At 46.0% G+C, this 19,252-nt stretch overlaps 1 protein-coding gene across 1 annotated transcript in view; it reads left to right on the top strand.

Moving 5' to 3' along the window:
* The window catches only part of CACNG2 (calcium voltage-gated channel auxiliary subunit gamma 2), a 215,729-nt gene that overhangs the window by 164,433 nt on the left and 32,044 nt on the right, over window positions 1–19,252 (top strand). Inside the window, exon 2 of the mRNA XM_068255032.1 lies at window positions 764–847. Coding sequence (XP_068111133.1) covers window positions 764–847 — 84 coding nt within the window. The remainder of the gene's footprint in view (window positions 1–763; window positions 848–19,252) is intronic.

Here is a 19,252-nt window from a genome sequence, read left to right as displayed (position 1 = left end):
CATCAGCAGTAATATATATATATTTGTAGATGGAAAGGGGGAAGCTGGGTTGGTTAGTATAATTTTCTGTACCTTGTTCATCCCCATCACTGTTTAATTGAAGAAGTCCACATTTTATTTACAGTATTTTTCGGATTATAAGACGCTCCTGACCATAAGACGCTCCTAGGTTTGGAGGACAAAAACCAGGGAAAAAATATATAGTAAACCTGGTGCATCCATGGTGAAGGGACATCTTGTGGATTATGCCCCCCTTGTACCTCTTGTGTCCCCTTGTGTCCTCCTCTATGCCTCTTTGTGTCCCTCTGAGTCACCCATGTGTCTACCTCTGTCCTCATTGTGTCCTTCTCTATGCCCTTTTGTGTCCTCCTCTATGCCCCTTTGTGTCCTCCTCTGTCCTCTGTTTGCCCCCCTGTGTCCTCCTCTATGCCCCTTTGTGTCCCCCTTGTGTCCTCCTCTATGCCCCTTTGTGTCCTTCGTTTGTCCCCCTGTGTCCTCCTCCGCATGGGCACAGTACAGGGAGTCCCCGACATTGCAGCGGGTTGGAGGTTGGTATTGGCAGCGTTCACAAGTCAGGAACTCCCTGCATTTGGACTATAAGATGCAGGGACTTTTTTCCCCACTTTTAGGGGAGAAAAAATGAGTCTTATAGTCTAAAAAATACAGTAGTTATATTGCTAATACATAGTTCAAGTGCTCTTTATTAAGTCAATACCAGGGATATTGTAACGTAAATTCTGATTGAGTTTCTGTTTCTCGCTAGGTAATTTTAAAGGCGTGTGTAAACAGATCGACCACTTTCCAGAGGACGCAGATTATGAAGCAGACACTGCCGAATATTTCCTCCGTAAGTAGACTGATTCATTTGATTGATTATTTTGTGGACACGTCATTTGATTTGATTGATTACATGAACATGTCATAGTTGATGACGATATACTGTAGTTCAGTCCCTGGTGTTAGTTATAAAGTTTCGCTATGCATCTTCCCCAATTTTTTTTTTTTACCCACTAGCCAACCGCTCCACACCAATTGTCGTGAAGGCGGCGGGAGCCCCAGGACCGCTCCACGCCGATTGGCGTGAATGGCTTTCAATGGGGCTAGCAGGTGATCGCGCACGCCGATGCGCACACATCTCCGCTCAAAGCTCTGCTCCGCCTTCAGTCTCCCAGCGGCGATCGCAGCTCGGAGACTGTTAGGCCGCGAAGCCGCCGTCTAATTAGGCTGTGCAGCGCTGCGATCTAAGGCAGCGCCGTACTGGGCACAGCCGTGTGACACGGCTGTCCCCCTGGGACACAGGAGAGAGATCGGCTCTCGTAGGCTGAAGCCTGTGACAGCCGAACGCCGTCATTGAAATAAATAAATAAATAGCAGAATTTATTAACAAAAACATAAATATTTATTAAAAAAAAAATAAGCACTGGGGGAGCGATCTGACCCCCCAACAGAGAGCTCTGTTGGTGGGGAGAAAAGGGAGGGGGGAATCACTTGTGTGCTGAGTTGTGCAGCCCTGCAGCTTGGCCTTAAAGCTGCAGTGGCCTATTTACGGAACAATGGCCTTGTCTTTAGGGGGTTAACACTGCAGTCCTCAAGTGGTTAAAGGAACACTATCGTGAAAGTCATAACATTTTAAATGCACGTAAAAAAATACAAATAAGTACATTTCTTCCAGAAAAAAATTGTATATAAATTACTTTCCACCTATGTTGCTTTAATTTACAGTAGGTAAAAGAAATCTGACAGAACCATCAGGTTTTGGAGTAGCCCATCTTTTCATGGGGGATTTTCATTATTTTCAAAAGCATTTAGTGAATTGCAGTTGCTATGTCCAACTGTCAAAAAAAAGTGTACAGCGAGCAAGGAGGCTGGCCAACATCTTTGTATAAATCCTTTTCAGGGAGTGTTTTTATTAAAGCTAAAGATGGACTAGCCCAAAACCTGTCGCTTCTGTCAGATTTCTACTACCTACTGTAAGTGACAGCAACATAGGAGAAAAGTCATTTAAAGCTCATTTTACTCTGGAAGAAGTATACTTCTTATTTGTATGTGTTTACAAGTATTTTAAATGCTATACTTTTTCACGATAGTGGTCCTTTAAGTCCTCCTGGCTGGAAATCGCCAGAGAATAGACCTGGCCAAGAGTTCATTAAGCCGTCTACAATCAGGTGGCATGAGTTCTCAAGCCTTGAGTGGGTTTTATTGGGCCATACCAAGTGTTTCTGAAAGTTTCGTGGCCTAGGGTGTTTATGTTGGTAGCACTGGATCAGTTAGGCGGGACAGATCAGTAAAAATGGATTACTGATATTCTGCTGTTAGCTATGGCAGCACCTAGCTGAACCAATAAACATATTAACTTGCACATGAATGGTGTTCATCATACGATGGTCATAAGAATAACACACTAGTGCCATGATAATCAGGGGTGCCAATTTGAGAATTAAAGAGAACCCGAGGCGGTTCCTTGGGGGGCAGATGGGACACAGAGACATGTTGTCTGTTTCATGACATGCCTCTGTATCCCCACACCACCGATCTCTGACCCCCCCCATTTCCATGCTATGGCCCCCAGAAATTAGCACCAATATTTGTCGCTATCTCGGAGGGTAAATAGAGGAGAGGGATTCCCTGTTCAAAACGCCCCCCCCAGGGACGTTCCTGCAGGGTTTCCTGAGTTGCCATTGGGCAGCTCTCCCTGGCCGCACCCCCTGCTGCTCCCCCGCCTCCCTGCACACTGGGAGAGATCTCTCTTCTTCAAGCGTTGCGACCCAGAGGTCACAAAAGTGAAAGTGGGCCAGTGCGGCCCACAGGAGCAGCGGAGAGCGGCAGTTTTGGCAGCTACCTGATCCACTCAGCCCCCCGGATCAGGTAGCATACTTGTATTTTTTATTTTATGAGCCCACCTCGGGCTCTCTTTAGGTCAGGTGTTACAGGCCAACATCAGAATCCTCAAATGTTTTGTGGGCTCCATACAGGGCACATTTTAAGTCCCCGTTTAGGGCCAGCCCCACAAAGTAGAATTCTCCCACTACTCCGGTCCTTGATGATGGCCTTGTTTATAGCACATCCTGCTACTTTTTGTGTTCTATAGTTTAATTTCATTGCAGCCCCACAGAATTACCAGCATCTATGTGTAATAACAGCTTAGGCTCTGCTGCCTGTCATGATTCTCTGAAACCCCCCACCCCACCCCCGTAGGTGGTTTCCTAGGAATCTGCCTAAGCTGCCTATGCCTAAAATGGCCCTGCCCTGAGCAACATCATTATTTTGCATGAATATTGCTTACAGAAAACCCATTTATTAACATGAAATTATACTTTGCAGCGTGGTGGCTAAGCTTTCACAATGTCCTGAGCAAAGCTAGACGTTGGTACCGCCCCCTCCCGTGGAATTTTAACCACTCCTGGTACGCAGTTTCTTTTAGCACAATGGCAGCCATACATTGTAAGACTGCTACTGAGAACACTGCATTCTCGGTAGTGGCAATTGTTAAGCAGCCAGGTATGCCCCTAGATATTAATTAGTATTAGGTGTCAGATGTGCCTCCCCCCAACAAATATTAGGCACTGAGATGTGCCCCCAGAAATTAGGTAGTCCCCCCCCCAGTATAGGTTGCCAGATGTGCCTGCATGATTAGGTAGCCACCCTAGTATAGGTAGCAGATGTGCCTCCTACTCCCCCAGTAAAGGCAGTCATATATGCTTCCAGTATTAGGTAAAAATCCCTAGGTACTGGTATCCAGATGTGCTCCCCCCTGTATTAGTAACAAGATATGCCCCCTCTGTATTGGTAGCCAGACGTGCCCCCACCGCCATCAACCCAAGAAGCATCACACAACCACAGTTTCTGAGAGTGTGAGGCAGAGGTACAGCATGGCCGTAGCCATTCAACCAGTTCAGCCTTCAGTGTTTTTTTCACCTTATGCATCATTTCAGCACTCCTCCCATTCATTCGCCAAAAACTTTATTACTACTTATCACAATGAATTGATCTATATCTTGTTTTTTTCCACCACCAATTAGACTTTCTTTAGGTGGTACATTTTGCTAAGAATTTTTTTTTCTAAATGCATTCTAAAGGGAATATTATGAAAAAAATGAAAAAAAAAATCCTTATTTCTCAGATTTAGGCCATTATAGTTTTAAAATAATACATGCTACCATAATTAAACCCAAATATTTTTTTGCCCATTTGTCCCGGTTATTACACCATTTAAATTGTGTCCTTATCATAATATATGGTGCCAATATTTTATTTTGAAATAAAGGTGCATTTTTTTCGTTTTGCGTCTATCACTATTTACAAGCCTATAATTTAAAAATTAATAGTAATACACCCTCTTGGCATGCATATTAAAAATGTTCAGACCCTAAGGTATCTATTTATCTTTTTTTTTAATTGTAATTTTTTATTATTTTTATTAAAAGTATTATTTTGGGAGAGTGTGGAAGTAAGGAGTTAATTTTAAATCATGTGTAGGTCTGTTTTGTAAAATAAATGTATGTAAGTGTAATTTTACTATTTGGCCACAAGATGACCTCGTGCAATTAGTACGCTAAACAGGAAGTAATGCATAGATGTGTTACTTCTGACATCGCAATGATGCAAGCATCTCATTGATGCCGGCATTCATTGACACGGGCATAGATCAATGAATGGGAACTGCTTTCTCATCCATTGATCTCCGCTCCACCGGGCGGCGATGAGTACACCTGTGGGTGAACTCAAGATCGGCTGCGGCGACGGGTTTTTCATGGATGTAGCTTCTATGTCCAGCACACAGTTTTTGGACATAGGAGCTACAGCCTAAAAGCTAAAGTGGTTAACTTGGGGGGCCTCCTGCTGGCTTCCAGGAGTATGTGACACTGGTCGCTCAGTCAGAGCAAAGGCTGGCCCTACTCTGGCCATACAGTGCTTGAGTCCAAAGTTGAGTTCCTGGACAACACAGTTAGTTCACAGCGCTTTTAAATTGTCCCTCTGTATGCGAGAATGTACTTATTTATTTTAACCTTCTGCCGCCCGCGTCACGCCAGTAGGCGTGGCCGCAGCGGTAGCCCCAGGACCGCCTAACGCCAATTGGCGTAAAGTCCTGGGGCTCTGTTTAGCATGAGATCGCGTGCATGGTGCGCGCGCATCTCATGCTCGGAGGGCGGAGCTCCACCTTCAGTCTCCGAGCGGCTATTGCCGCTCGGGAGACTGTTAGCCGGCGATTACGCCGTCTATTTACTAGGTGCAGCGCTGCAATGAGCAGCAGCGCTGCACTGGGGACAGCTGTGTGACACGGCAGAGGCCTATGACAGCCGATCGCCATAATTGGCCGGCTGTGGGGAGGGAGGGAGGGAGGGAATAAACTTAAAGAAACAGGGGGTTTTAAAAAACAAAACAAAACAATAATATTTATTTAAAAAAAATAAACATGGGGGGAGCGATCAGACCCCACCAACAGAGAGCTCTGTTGGTGGGGAGAAAAGGGGGGGGGGGGATCACTTGTGTGCTGAGTTGTGCGGCCCTGCAGCTTGGCCTTAAAGAGAATCTGTATTGTTAAAATCGCACAAAAGTAAACATACCAGTGGGTTAGGGGACATCTCCTATTACCCTCTGTCACAATTTCGCCGCTCCTCGCCGCATTAAAAGTGGTTAAAAACAGTTTTAAAAAGTTTGTTTATAAACAAACAAAATTGCCACCAAAACAGGAAGTAGGTTGATGTACAGTATGTCCACACATAGAAAATACATCCATACACAATCAGGCTGTATACAGCCTTCCTTTTGAATCTCAAGAGATCATTTGTGTGTTTCTTTCCCCCATGCACTGAAGTTTCAGGCTGCTCTTTTCTTCCTGCAAACAGCTTTGCCCTTGTCTGTAATTCTTCAGTATGTGAAAGCCCAGCCAGCTCAGAGGATGATTTATCCAGCTTGTAAAAGAGAAGAGAGAAGCTGCTCTAATCTAAATAATACACAGGCAGTGTGCATAGAGGGGCCTGGAAGGGGGAGTTCATATCAGAACCACAACACTGAAGAACTTGGCAGCCTTCCAGACACAGGCTGACAAGTCTGACAGGGGAAAGATACATTGATTTATTACAGAGACTGTCATAGTAGAAAGTGCTGCAGTAAGCCAGAACAGATTATAATAGCTTTTGGAACTTGCAGGTAGAGTTGGGCCGAACCTCCGATTTTAGGTTCGCGAACCGGGTTCGCGAACTTCCGCGGAAGGTTCGGTTCGCGTTAAAGTTCGCGAACCGCAATAGACTTCGATGGGGATGCGAACTTTGAAAAAAAAAAAAATTATGCTGGCCACAAAAGTGATGGAAAAGATGTTTCAAGGGGTCTAACACCTGGAGGGGGGCATGGCGGAGTGGGATACACGCCAAAAGTCCCCGGGAAAAATCTGGATTTGACGCAAAGCAGCGTTTTAAGGGCAGAAATCATATTGAATGCTAAATGACAGGCCTAAAGTGCTTTCAAACATCTTGCATGGGTATACATCAATCAGGGAGTGTAATTAAGGTACTGCTTCACACTGACACACCAAACTGTTCACTGAACAGAACAGGTATGCAGTGGCGGGTTCACTGAACAGAACAGGTATGCAGTGGCGGGTTCACTGAACAGTACAGGTATGCAGTGGCAGGTTCACTGAACAGGTATGCAGTGGTGGGTTCACAGAACAGGTATGCAGTGGTGGGTTCACAGAACAGGTATGCAGTGGTGGGTTCACAGAACAGGTATGCAGTGGTGGGTTCACTGAACAGGTATGCAGTGGTGGGTTCACTGAACAGGTATGCAGTGGTGGGTTCACAGAACAGGTATGCAGTGGTGGGTTCACAGAACAGGTATGCAGTGGTGGGTTCACAGAACAGGTATGCAGTGGTGGGTTCACAGAACAGGTATGCAGTGGTGGGTTCACAGAACAGGTATGCAGTGGTGGGTTCACTGAACAGGTATGCAGTGGTGGGTTCACAGAACAGGTATGCAGTGGTGGGTTCACAGAACAGGTATGCAGTGGTGGGTTCACAGAACAGGTATGCAGTGGTGGGTTCACTGAACAGGTATGCAGTGGTGGGTTCACAGAACAGGTATGCAGTGGTGGGTTCACAGAACAGGTATGCAGTGGTGGGTTCACAGAACAGGTATGCAGTGGTGGGTTCACAGAACAGGTATGCAGTGGTGGGTTCACAGAACAGGTATGCAGTGGTGGGTTCACAGAACAGGTATGCAGTGGTGGGTTCACAGAACAGGTATGCAGTGGTGGGTTCACAGAACAGGTATGCAGTGGTGGGTTCACAGAACAGGTATGCAGTGGTGGGTTCACAGTACAGGTATGCAGTGGTGGGTTCACAGAACAGGTATGCAGTGGTGGGTTCACAGAACAGGTATGCAGTGGTGGGTTCACAGAACAGGTATGCAGTGGTGGGTTCACAGCACAGGTATGCAGTGGCGGGTTCACTGAACAGGTATGCAGTGATGGGTTCACAGCACAGGTATGCAGTGGCAGGTTCACTGAACAGGTATGCAGTGGCGGGTTCACTGAACAGGTATGCAGTGATGGGTTCACAGCACAGGTATGCAGTCAGGGACAAGCTAAGCCTAACTAATCTTTCCCTATGAAAGACAGTGCAGCAGCTCGCCCTACTCTCACTAATGCAGGCAGGCAGTGGCACACGAGTGAGCGTAATGGCCGCCGCTGCCTGCCTTATATAAGGGGCTAGTGTAGCTCCAGGGGCTAGTGTAGCCTAATTGGCTACACTGGGCCTGCTGACTGTGATGTAGAGGGTCAAAGTTGACCCTCAAGGTGCATTATGGGGCGAACCGAACTTCCGCAAAGGTTCGCCTGCGGGACGCGAACGCGAACCACGGAAGTTCGCATGGAACCGTTCGCAGGCGAACCGTTCAGCCCAACTCTACTTGCAGGATGATAAAAAACAGGATGCAATTTTTGTTACGGAGTCTCTTTAAAGCTGCAGTGGCCAATTTAGCTAAAAATTGCCTGGTCACTAGGGGGGTTTAGCCCTGCAGTCCTCAAGTGGTTAAAAACATAGTGATTGTTTAAATGGCTACTCCCAGACAGGCCCTAGTCTATGATAGGGCCATCAGACCACGACTATGGTGAGAAGGTTAGATCTGGAGCTCCTCTGATGGAGATTCAGAACTGTCAATATGTATTCAGCGTACTACTAGTAATGATCGTAATCTGCTAATTACGATAATGCAAAATTTTGCGTAAATTTTCACAATTACGGCCATACTTAATTATGCATAATTTGGCCATTCAACTGATTTTGTGTAATCCATTCGTACTTTAATGTAATTTTGATGTAATTTTGTGCCGACTCAAGCAGTAGCCATACAGGCTTCCATCACCAAAATTTCTACATACAGTATGTTATGGAGCAGGGTGGAAACAAGACAAAAAAAATTGTTTTCCAAACAGACCTGTAGTTTTTGAGAATGCAAAGGAAAAATGGTTTTTAAACTAAAAAAAAATACAGTTTAAAACTATTTTCAATTGCATATTTAAAATTGATTTTCTCAAAAACGACAAGGTCTTTTTGAAACGTTATTTTTTTTGTCTTGTTCCCACTTTTCTCCATGACATACATAGCAACTTTGGTGATAATAGCATGTATAGGGGCTGGATGGTGTAATGGTTAAGGCCTCTGCCTCTGACACAGGAGACCAGGGTTCGAATCTCGGCTCTGCCTGTTCAGTAAGCCAGCACCTATTCAGTAGGAGACCTTAGGCATGTTCCCCTAACACTGCTACTGTCTATAGAACGCGCCCTAGTGGCTGCAGCTCTGGCGCTTTGAGTCCGTCAGGAGAAAAGCGCAATATAAATGTTATTTGTCTAACAGTGGCTGGATGATGGATTCAGTAAGCCAGCACCTATTCAGTAGGAGACCTTAGGTAAGTCTCCCTAACACTGCTACTGCCTATAGAGCGCATCCTAGTGGCTGCAGCTCTGGTGCTTTGAGTCCGCCAGGAGAAAAGTGCGATATAAATGTTATTTGTCTTGTCTATAGGGGTTTGCTGTTAACTGCTAAATTTGGCAAAATTCTACAGGCTTGCAAACTTACAGTTTCTGATTACGTTTACAAACAAATTTAATTACGATTTTACCCGAAATTTTGCAATCCGATTTCACATCATAATTGTGAATTACGATGCAAAATTACGATTTCGCAAAATTTGAGCTCGTCACTACATACTACATATAACTTGTAGGAGGAAAACAGAAAAGGAAACCGGGAGCCCAATATAGTGTAGTATGTAGTAAAATCAGGTTATGGGGAAAGACAAAACGTGTGCTGTTATACTGACAAGTGTGCCGCCCACTCCCCAGGTTAAGAAGTCGCGCTCTGTAGATAGGAAACGCAGGGATACACCCCTCCGCGAAGGGGTGGACTTGAGAGTAGCAAGGATTTAACAGAGGCGCCAGTAACAGGATCAAACCATTAAAAAAATTTATAAAAAAGAGGGGGTAGTGATGGACTTACCTCCCCAGTAAGTAGACACCGAATTGGCTGATTTAATAGTCAACAATGCAATTTATTTATACACTCCACAATGAAGTTGACTATTAAATCAACCAATTCGTTGTCTACTTACTGGGGATAAGTCCACCACTACACCCTCTTTCCATCCTTGCTACCTACTACATAAAAAATCAGTTCTATACAAATCAATAGTTATAATTTTTAAGTAACCGGAGATGGTGCAAAATCCTATTTGGCGCCTGTTTTGTGTCAGTACGTGGATCTTCCCAGCTGGCGTCATGCCCTGAGATCTTCAAAGCAAGTTCAAGAGTGCTTCTTCCACCCTCTACCTCCACTTCAGCCGTCTCCATAAAGAGAAACAAATGATTTAAAAAATTACCCATCACCATCACTTCTCAGTAAACAAGGGGTTCTGGGCTTTACTCGGGGTTTCCAGCTTTTATATTTAGGTTAGTAAAAAAGTCAAGTTTCTCTTGCGGAAATTAATAGTTGTGATCGCTACTATTTGCTATTCTCAGGGTTTTTTTTGTTCGCTCTAACTGATTCTTTAATGGGTAAACTGGTATTTTTTTTTTCTATATTTATCAGAAGTTCCGTAGAAATGGTCAATGAGGTCCAAATAGTTTCGAGCTCATGCAAATTTTATATTAATTTCTATGGCAAATTTATGATGCATGGAATTGAAATGATGTGTGTTGATATAGAAAGATGCAAAATAGAGGATGCTATGCATGTATTCCTTCAGGGTACGTTTCCACTTGTGCGGTGCGATTTCGATGGGAAAATCGCGGCAACGAATCCGCATGCGGTTGTGGATTCGTTGGCGTTTCTATGCGGATTTTCACATGGAATCGCTCGCGGTTTGCGCAACGCGATTTTAACCATGTCAATGCCGGCAAGCATTGACATGGGTTTTTAAGCAAAAATGCACGCGGAAACGCTTGGAAAACCGCAAGACTAAAACGCTTGCGGTTTTCCTATTTAGTTACATTACCAACGAATCGCGCGCAGGTGTGCGGCGTGCAAATTGTGATGGGTCTGCCGTGCAGATTTTTTCTGCACGACAAACCGCACAGAATCCCGCACAAGTGGAAACAGGCCCATTAATTCTTATGGGTTATGCGAATCTGCATGCAGAAAACGCATGCAGATTCGCTGTAGTGGAAACGGGTCCTCAATCAGTAGCTCATGATTTTTATTGGTCCAGTTTCAAGCGACACAAGTTTTTTTTTTTCAACCAGTGAAATGAAATCTGATCAATGTTTTTACTTGATCAATAGTTTGAGAAATTTAACAAATATACACCATACACTTATGATGAAAAAATTTTTTGAAAATCTCACAAAAAGATCACATAAAACATTTCGATTTTTACATCCAATCAGATTTTTATCCAAAAAAGTGGAAACATTGTTTTTTTCTTGATCAACAAAATAAAACAGAAAAATCACCAAACCTATCCATAACTGTCTACCTAACCATTGGTACCAGTCTTAAAATGTAATGTGCATGTGAGTGCCAATATAAATAGAGCCCTAATACGATGCATATAAAAATATTTGATTTTTATATCCTCAATCTCCATTATCTCATGGAATTATTGATTATACTCTATGGAACTCACTTCCACAATCAGTACGAGAGGCTCCTTCTCTGGACAGCTTTAAGAAAAGGCTAAAAACTCACCTCTTTTCCTGAGCCTTTGAGACTTTATAACGCAGGTCACAGTGCTTTGAGTCCCCAGGGAGAAAAGCGCTATAAATATATTATTATTATTTTTATTATCTTGCCTTTTAATCATCAGTGAGAGTTATAAATAAAATACTTGGGCCCTAATTCAATTCACTTTTTCTTCTAAGTTTATTCCTAGGTGATATTTTTATTGATAAAATGCTTTTAAGCGACCAGCAAACAAGAAAATGCTCAGAATAATTTTGACAGAACTTTTTCAACTACTTCTTGGTACTTTTTCAATTGCACATTGCTGAAAAGTTATTTTAAACAGAGAACTTAGGTCTGGGTTCATTACCTATAGCGTTGCCAAAAGATATTAATATTTGTTGCAACCATTTCAATTTTGGTGCAACCATTTCATGCCCTTCTGTTGTAGGTTAGCTGGTATGCTCAGAATCATTGTACCATAGTATGATCTAGTTTGACCATGCTTTAGCCATTCCACAGATGGCTTCACATTTTACTTTCGTGTACACAGGCAGGGGGGTAGGAAAAGGCGGTGCAGAGGTTGCGACAGCATCGGGGCCCTTGACTGCAGTATTAGCTCTCTATTGGTCCTCTGCTCATACTGATCACTTTTATAGATACTTTGAATAGTGGTAATCAGTAACAAGCTGCTCCCCATCCCCTTCTTGTACCTCTGACACTGTAGTTGCCATTGGCAGGGATTGCTATGTATAGAGTGCTTGGGGGTAATCAGTAACAAGCTGCTCCCCATCCCCTTCTTGCACCTCTGACACTGTAGTTGCCATTGGCAGGGATTGCTATGTATAGAGTGCTGGGGGGTAATCAGTAACAAGCTGCTCCCCATCCCCTTCTTGCTCCTCTGACACTGTAGTTGCCATTGGCAGGGATTGCTATGTATAGAGTGCTGGGGGGTAATCAGTAACAAGCTGTTCCCCATCCCCTTCTTGCACCTCTGACACTGTAGTTGCCATTGGCAGGGATTGCTATGTATAGAGTGCTTGGGGGTAATCAGTAACAAGCTGCTCCCCATCCCCTTCTTGTACCTCTGACACTGTAGTTGCCATTGGCAGGGATTGCTATGTATAGAGTGCTTGGGGGTAATCAGTAACAAGCTGCTCCCCATCCCCTTCTTGCTCCTCTGACACTGTAGTTGCCATTGGCAGGGATTGCTATGTATAGAGTGCTTGGGGGTAATCAGTAACAAGCTGCTCCCCATCCCCTTCTTGTACCTCTGACACTGTAGTTGCCATTGGCAGGGATTGCTATGTATAGAGTGCTTGGGGGTAATCAGTAACACGCTGTTCCCCATCCCCTTCTTGCACCTCTGATACTGTAGTTGCCATTGGCAGGGATTGCTATGTATAGAGTGCTTGGGTGTAATCAGTAACAAGCTGCTCCCCATCCCCTTCTTGCACCTCTGACACTGTAGTTGCCATTGGCAGGGATTGCTATGTATAGAGTGCTTGGGTGTAATCAGTAACAAGCTGCTCCCCATCCCCTTCTTGCACCTCTGACACTGTAGTTGCCATTGGCAGGGATTGCTATGTATAGAGTGCTTGGGGGTAATCAGTAACAAGCTGCTCCCCATCCCCTTCTTGCACCTCTGACACTGTAGCTGCCATTGGCAGGGATTGCTATGTATAGAGTGCTTGGGGGTAATCAGTAACAAGCTGCTCCCCATCCCCTTCTTGCACCTCTGACACTGTAGTTGCCATCGGCAGGGATTGCTATGTATAGAGTGCTTGGGGGTAATCAGTAACAAGCTGTTCCCCATCCCCTCCTTGCACCTCTGACACTGTAGTTGCCATTGGCAGGGATTGCTATGTATAGAGTGCTTGGGGGTAATCAGCAACAAGCTGTTCCCCAGCCCCTTCTTGCTCCTCTGACACTGTAGTTGCCATTGGCAGGGATTGCTATGTATAGAGTGCTTGGGGGTAATCAGTAACAAGCTGTTCCCCAGCCCCTTCTTGCACCTCTGACACTGTAGTTGCCATTGGCAGGGATTGCTATGTATAGAGTGCTTGGGGGTAATCAGTAACACGCTGTTCCCCATCCCCTTCTTGCACCTCTGATACTGTAGTTGCCATTGGCAGGGATTGCTATGTATAGAGTGCTTGGGTGTAATCAGTAACAAGCTGCTCCCCATCCCCTTCTTGCACCTCTGACACTGTAGTTGCCATTGGCAGGGATTGCTATGTATAGAGTGCTTGGGTGTAATCAGTAACAAGCTGCTCCCCATCCCCTTCTTGCACCTCTGACACTGTAGTTGCCATTGGCAGGGATTGCTATGTATAGAGTGCTTGGGGGTAATCAGTAACAAGCTGCTCCCCATCCCCTTCTTGCACCTCTGACACTGTAGCTGCCATTGGCAGGGATTGCTATGTATAGAGTGCTTGGGGGTAATCAGTAACAAGCTGCTCCCCATCCCCTTCTTGCACCTCTGACACTGTAGTTGCCATCGGCAGGGATTGCTATGTATAGAGTGCTTGGGGGTAATCAGTAACAAGCTGTTCCCCATCCCCTCCTTGCACCTCTGACACTGTAGTTGCCATTGGCAGGGATTGCTATGTATAGAGTGCTTGGGGGTAATCAGCAACAAGCTGTTCCCCAGCCCCTTCTTGCTCCTCTGACACTGTAGTTGCCATTGGCAGGGATTGCTATGTATAGAGTGCTTGGGGGTAATCAGTAACAAGCTGTTCCCCAGCCCCTTCTTGCACCTCTGACACTGTAGTTGCCATTGGCAGGGATTGCTATGTATAGAGTGCTTGGGGGTAATCAGTAACAAGCTGTTCCCCAGCCCCTTCTTGCACCTCTGACACTGTAGTTGCCATCGGCAGGGATTGCTATGTATAGAGTGCTTGGGGGTAATCAGTAACAAGCTGTTCCCCAGCCCCTTCTTGCACCTCTGACACTGTAGTTGCCATTGGCAGGGATTGCTATGTATAGAGTGCTTGGGGGTAATCAGTAACAAGCTGTTCCCCATCCCCTTCTTGCAGCTCTGACACTGTAGTTGCCATTGGCAGGGATTGCTATGTATAGAGTGCTTGGGGGTAATCAGTAACAAGCTGTTCCCCAGCCCCTTCTTGCACCTCTGACACTGTAGTTGCCATCGGCAGGGATTGCTATGTATAGAGTGCTTGGGGGTAATCAGTAACAAGCTGTTCCCCAGCCCCTCCTTGCACCTCTGACACTGTAGTTGCCATTGGCAGGGATTGCTATGTATAGAGTGCTTGGGGGTAATCAGTAACAAGCTGTTCCCCAGCCCCTTCTTGCACCTCTGACACTGTAGTTGCCATTGGCAGGGATTGCTATGTATAGAGTGCTTGGGGGTAATCAGTAACAAGCTCCTCCCCATCCCCTTCTTGCACCTCTGACACTGTAGTTGCCATTGGCAGGGATTGCTATGTATAGAGTTCTTGGGGGCAATCAGTAACAAGCTGCTCCCCATCCTCTTCTTGCACCTCTGACACTGTAGTTGCCATTGGCAGGGATTGCTATGTATAGAGTGCTTGGGGGTAATCAGTAACAAGCTGCTCCCCGCCCCCTTCTTGCACCTCTGACACTGTAGTTGCCATTGGCAGGGATTGCTATGTATAGAGTGCTTGGGGGTAATCAGTAACAAGCTGTTCCCCAGCCCCTTCTTGCACCTCTGACACTGTAGTTGCCATTGGCAGGGATTGCTATGTATAGAGTTCTTGGGGGTAATCAGTAACAAGCTGCTCCCCATCCTCTTCTTGCACCTCTGACACTGTAGTTGCCATTGGCAGGGATTGCTATGTATAGAGTGTCACAAGAGCCCCACTGGCCGTGAACACGCAAAACCGTCCGATCCGATTATAGCACACAGATTGAGAGCTATGGACGCAATCTGCGTAGAATTGGCGGAGTTTGAGCGTCACGACGCAGTAGGGAGCCTGTGAGGTTACGAAAATACACTTTTACTCCAACCCAGGGGTAGATTTGCCACCATCTCTGTTTTCTATCAGCCCAGAGAAAACTGCTAACTGGCTATAGACCTGTGAAACAAACAACCGGTTAAAACTGTGCAATTCCTATCTATCTATCAAAACAGTAGCGTCCCTTCGGAAGTTTAGGTCTCGTCTGTGTATACTGAATAGAAGGTTTTACTGAGAGGTAAAGACCTTTTAAAAAGCCTTTATTTGTTACAATATAAATAATTAATATATACAGACAATCGTGAACAATTAAACGATGAGAGACAGTGATAACACAGTACATAAAAGAAAAAGGGATAAAAAGAACGAATACTTATGATTCTGTGGAAAGTCCGTTCGGGAAAAGACAAAGTTCCTTTGTTGCAGTTAGTTCGCAATATGGCCGAACCACATGGCCGTTGCTCCGCCTGCAAGATGGCCACTGCTATTTCCCCAAGCAGTGGCAGTCTTTTCGGTATGATGGAAAGTGGGGGAATTGGCTGGGGGTCCTCATGCAATCAGTTTTGAGCACTGACATTTCTGGGCGGAGTCTCAAGCTCAGCCCAGGGGCGTGTCAGGCAGTGAGTTCTCAGGGGAGGAACTTCCAGCCATCCACAAAATATGTCCAATTTCATACCCCGCCGGGGTTTTGTCGCACATGCAAACCGATTTCATATTCAGATTGGGCTGAGAATACACGTTCATAGGACATCAAACTTGCAATATTTGGGGCGCACGGGGACCCCATTATTCATATCTCAGCCCCTGCTCGGGTTACCTGGCTATGTCTAGTATCACCATATTCTATAGAATTAGGGAAACAAAATTATGTAATTTTCATATTCCTCCCATGGATGGTATTTGCAAAATGTGACAAAGTTATCAACACCATGCATTCCATACTCAGTTTAGTCGGTGCCGTCAAGACTGGGAGGAATGTAGGTGTCAATAGACCTCATGCTGTGCTAGCTTCCCCTGTTGAATAGACTCTGTTGGTATTTCAGCTCTGCCCAATTAGCACATTAGTGTCACCAGAGCTTTTCCGGGAGCCTTAACAGGATTTCTTGCTAAACCAGGTTGCTTTAGCCATATGCTAACGCAGGCCCATTCAGCCCTCATGGCAAAAGGGGGGGGGGGGAAGGCAGGAAGGAAAAACTTCTATTTTAAAAATAAAGAATGTCAGTTTTCCGATCACGGTTGCGATCGGACACTCGGCCGCGAATCCTCGGACGACTGGGCGTCGCCCGGCGTCACATAGAGTGCTTGGGGGTAATCAGTAACAAACTGTTCCCCATCCCCTTCTTGTACCTCTGACACTGTAGCTGCCATTGGCAGGGATTGCTATGTATAGAGTGCTTGGGGGTAATCAGTAACAAGCTGTTCCCCATCCCCTCCTTGCACCTCTGACACTGTAGTTGCCATTGGCAGGGATTGCTATGTATAGAGTGCTTGGGGGTAATCAGTAACAAGCTGCTCCCCATCCTCTTCTTGCACCTCTGACACTGTAGTTGCCATTGGCAGGGATTGTTATGTATAGAGTGCTTGGGGGTAATCAGTAACAAACTGTTCCCCATCCCCTTCTTGCACCTCTGACACTGTAGTTGCCATTGGCAGGGATTGCTATGTATAGAGTTCTTGGGGGTAATCAGTAACAAGCTGTTCCCCATCCCCTTCTTGTACCTCTGACACTGTAGTGGCCATTGGCAGGGATTGCTATGTATAGAGTGCTTGGGGGTAATCAGTAACAAGCTGCTCCCCATCCCCTTCTTGCTCCTCTGACACTGTAGTGGCCATTGGCAGGGATTGTTATGTATAGAGTGCTTGGGGGTAATCAGTAACAAGCTGCTCCCCATCCCCTTCTTGTACCTCTGACACTGTAGTTGCCATTGGCAGGGATTGCTATGTATAGAGTGCTTGGGGGTAATCAGTAACAAGCTGCTCCCCATCCCCTTCTTGCACCTCTGACACTGTAGTTGCCATTGGCAGGGATTGCTATGTATAGAGTGCTTGGGGGTAATCAGTAACAAGCTGTTCCCCTCCCCCTTCTTGCACCTCTGACACTGTAGTTGCCATTGGCAGGGATTGCTATGTATAGAGTGCTTGGGGGTAATCAGTAACAAGCTGCTCCCCATCCCCTTCTTGCACCTCTGACACTGTAGTTGCCATTGGCAGGGATTGCTATGTATAGAGTGCTTGGGGGTAATCAGTAACAAGCTGCTCCCCATCCCCTTCTTGCACCTCTGACACTGTAGTTGCCATTGGCAGGGATTGCTATGTATAGAGTGCTTGGGGGTAATCAGTAACAAGCTGCTCCCCACCCCCTTCTTGCACCTCTGACACTGTAGTTGCCATTGGCAGGGATTGCTATGTATAGAGTGCTTGGGGGTAATCAGTAACAAACTGTTCCCCATCCCCTTCTTGTACCTCTGACACTGTAGTTGCCATTGGCAGGGATTGCTATGTATAGAGTGCTTGGAGGTAATCAGTAACAAGCTGCTCCCCATCCCCTTCTTGCACCTCTGACACTGTAGTTGCCATTGGCAGGGATTGCTATGTATAGAGTGCTTGGGGGTAATCAGTAACAAGCTGCTCCCCATCCCCTTCTTGCTCCTCTGACACTGTAGTTGCCATTGGCAGGGATTGCTATGTATAGAGTGCTTGGGGGTAATCAGTAACAAGCTGTTCCCCAGCCCCTTCTTGCACCTCTGACACTGTAGTTGCCATTGGCAGGGATTGCTATGTATAGAGTTCTTGGGGGTAATCAGTAACAAGCTGCTCCCCATCCCCTTCTTGCTCCTCTGACACTGTAGTTGCCATTGGCAGGGATTGCTATGTATAGAGTGCTTGGGGGTAATCAGTAACTAGCTGTTCCCCATCCCCTTCCTGCACCTCTGACACTGTAGCTGCCATTGGCAGGGATTGCTATGTATAGAGTGCTTGGGGGTAATCAGTAACAAGCTGCTCCCCATCCCCTTCTTGCTCCTCTGACACTGTAGTTGCCATTGGCAGGGATTGCTATGTATAGAGTGCTTGGGGGTAATCAGTAACAAACTGTTCCCCATCCCCTTCTTGTACCTCTGACACTGTAGTTGCCATTGGCAGGGATTGCTATGTATAGAGTGCTTGGAGGTAATCAGTAACACGCTGCTCCCCATCCCCTTCTTGCACCTCTGACACTGTAGTTGCCATTGGCAGGGATTGCTATGTATAGAGTGCTTGGGGGTAATCAGTAACACGCTGCTCCCCATCCCCTTCTTGCACCTCTGACACTGTAGTTGCCATTGGCAGGGATTGCTATGTATAGAGTGCTTGGGGGTAATCAGTAACAAGCTGTTCCCCATCCCCTTCTTGTACCTCTGACACTGTAGTTGCCATTGGCAGGGATTGCTATGTATAGAGTGCTTGGGGGTAATCAGTAACAAGCTGCTCCCCATCCCCTTCTTGCACCTCTGACACTGTAGTTGCCATTGGCAGGGATTGCTATGTATAGAGTGCTTGGGGGTAATCAGTAACAAGCTGCTCCCCACCCCCTTCTTGCACCTCTGACACTGTAGTTGCCATTGGCAGGGATTGCTATGTATAGAGTGCTTGGGGGTAATCAGTAACAAGCTGCTCCCCATCCCCTTCTTGCACCTCTGACACTGTAGTTGCCATTGGCAGGGATTGCTATGTATAGAGTGCTTGGGGGTAATCAGTAACAAGCTGTTCCCCATCCCCTTCTTGCAGCTCTGACACTGTAGTTGCCATTGGCAGGGATTGCTATGTATAGAGTGCTTGGGGGTAATCAGTAACAAGCTGTTCCCCAGCCCCTTCTTGCACCTCTGACACTGTAGTTGCCATCGGCAGGGATTGCTATGTATAGAGTGCTTGGGGGTAATCAGTAACAAGCTGTTCCCCAGCCCCTCCTTGCACCTCTGACACTGTAGTTGCCATTGGCAGGGATTGCTATGTATAGAGTGCTTGGGGGTAATCAGTAACAAGCTGTTCCCCAGCCCCTTCTTGCACCTCTGACACTGTAGTTGCCATTGGCAGGGATTGCTATGTATAGAGTGCTTGGGGGTAATCAGTAACAAGCTCCTCCCCATCCCCTTCTTGCACCTCTGACACTGTAGTTGCCATTGG

Source organism: Hyperolius riggenbachi, chromosome 9, assembly GCF_040937935.1.
Source record: "Hyperolius riggenbachi isolate aHypRig1 chromosome 9, aHypRig1.pri, whole genome shotgun sequence".
In the NCBI taxonomy this organism is placed as follows: Eukaryota; Metazoa; Chordata; class Amphibia; order Anura; family Hyperoliidae; genus Hyperolius; species Hyperolius riggenbachi.
This window is presented reverse-complemented; position numbering and strand designations above follow the sequence as displayed.